Below are 1,071 nucleotides of genomic sequence, written 5' to 3' on the forward strand. Positions count from 1 at the left end.
GGGGGTACCGGGGGTACCCGGGCGGTACCGGGGGTACCCGGGTGGTACCGGGGGTGCGCTCCGGGATTGCGGGCTGCGAGTGCCCAGGGGGCGGTGCAGACCCGGGAGCCCCGCGTTGGGAGTTTCTGCCCCCTCGGCCGGTGGCTGTGGCTGAAGCCATCGGTCTCCGCTGGGCCTGAGGGCAGAAAAAGAAGAAATAAGAAAGGAAAAGGTTGCCCAAGCGTTGTAAAGCAGATTGATTTAGGTAATTTTATCTCTAAAAGTGCGCGTGTTTGCAGAAGGGAAGTTTCAGAGTCACGTTATTGAGTTGTACATCATTAACTTAAGAAACTAACTGCAAAAAAACCTAACCTTCTAAAGTTTCTACTTAGTAGATAGTAGTTAAAATATATATTATGTATATATATATATAAAAAATAAAATATCTATAATATAATAAAATATATATAGTCCTAGTAGTTAAAAAAATATTATTAGTGTTTCTTCTGCTGTTTTCTTTCTAATGTATTTGTATGTTTCCAGTTTCTTTCCTTTTGTATTCTCTTTCTGCTGCTACTAATTAGTGTTATTAAAAGTAGCATTAAACTGCTGATATTTATTGTAACACTTGGAGCAAAACAGCCGCAGTGCGATTGTGATTATTGTATTTTATACACGTATTTTATATTAATGTGAAGTTTGACAGAGTGACATCACAGCCTTGTGGCTCCTTACCCTGAGCCACTCCTGTGCACGTTTATAATGCAGGTTTTTATTGCTCTGTGTTTTTCTTTCTGGTCCCTGCCCCTTGTGTCCTTTCCCTGCAGGTTTTTGGGGATCAGTTTCCCTTCCCACCCCTCTGTTAAACACCTTGTCCAGGAAAAGTGTGGTTTTGGGAGGAGCTTGAGCATGGTAGTGAGCTCTTACTCTTAGCAAGTAATAAGGTTTTTTTTTTCCTTTTTATAGGAATCTGTAATTATAGTAGCAAAGGCTGAGTGGATGTTCCTTCAAATAAGTCCCAAACAATGTTCAGAGGATCTAAAACTCCCCTGAAAGTCAAAGAAAATGAACAGAAGGAAGAGGCCTCTTTCC

General features: G+C 41.5%; 2 protein-coding genes across 2 annotated transcripts in view; one reads left to right on the top strand and one right to left on the bottom strand.

The window, feature by feature from the left end:
- KCTD9 (potassium channel tetramerization domain containing 9) overlaps positions 1–160 on the bottom strand; it is a 9,102-nt gene extending 8,942 nt beyond the window's left edge. Inside the window, exon 1 of the mRNA XM_005428960.3 lies at positions 29–160. Within this exon, the coding sequence (XP_005429017.1) occupies positions 29–160 (132 nt within the window). The remainder of the gene's footprint in view (positions 1–28) is intronic.
- CDCA2 (cell division cycle associated 2) overlaps positions 73–1,071 on the top strand; it is a 10,487-nt gene continuing 9,488 nt past the window's right edge. The window contains 2 exon segments of the mRNA XM_031063571.1: positions 73–244; positions 946–1,070. Of these exon segments, the coding sequence (XP_030919431.1) occupies positions 1,005–1,070 (66 nt within the window). The 5' untranslated portion in view covers positions 73–244; positions 946–1,004.

The sequence above is a fragment of the Geospiza fortis genome, unplaced genomic scaffold (genome assembly GCF_000277835.1).
Source record: "Geospiza fortis unplaced genomic scaffold, GeoFor_1.0 scaffold176, whole genome shotgun sequence".
NCBI lineage: Eukaryota > Metazoa > Chordata > Aves > Passeriformes > Thraupidae > Geospiza > Geospiza fortis.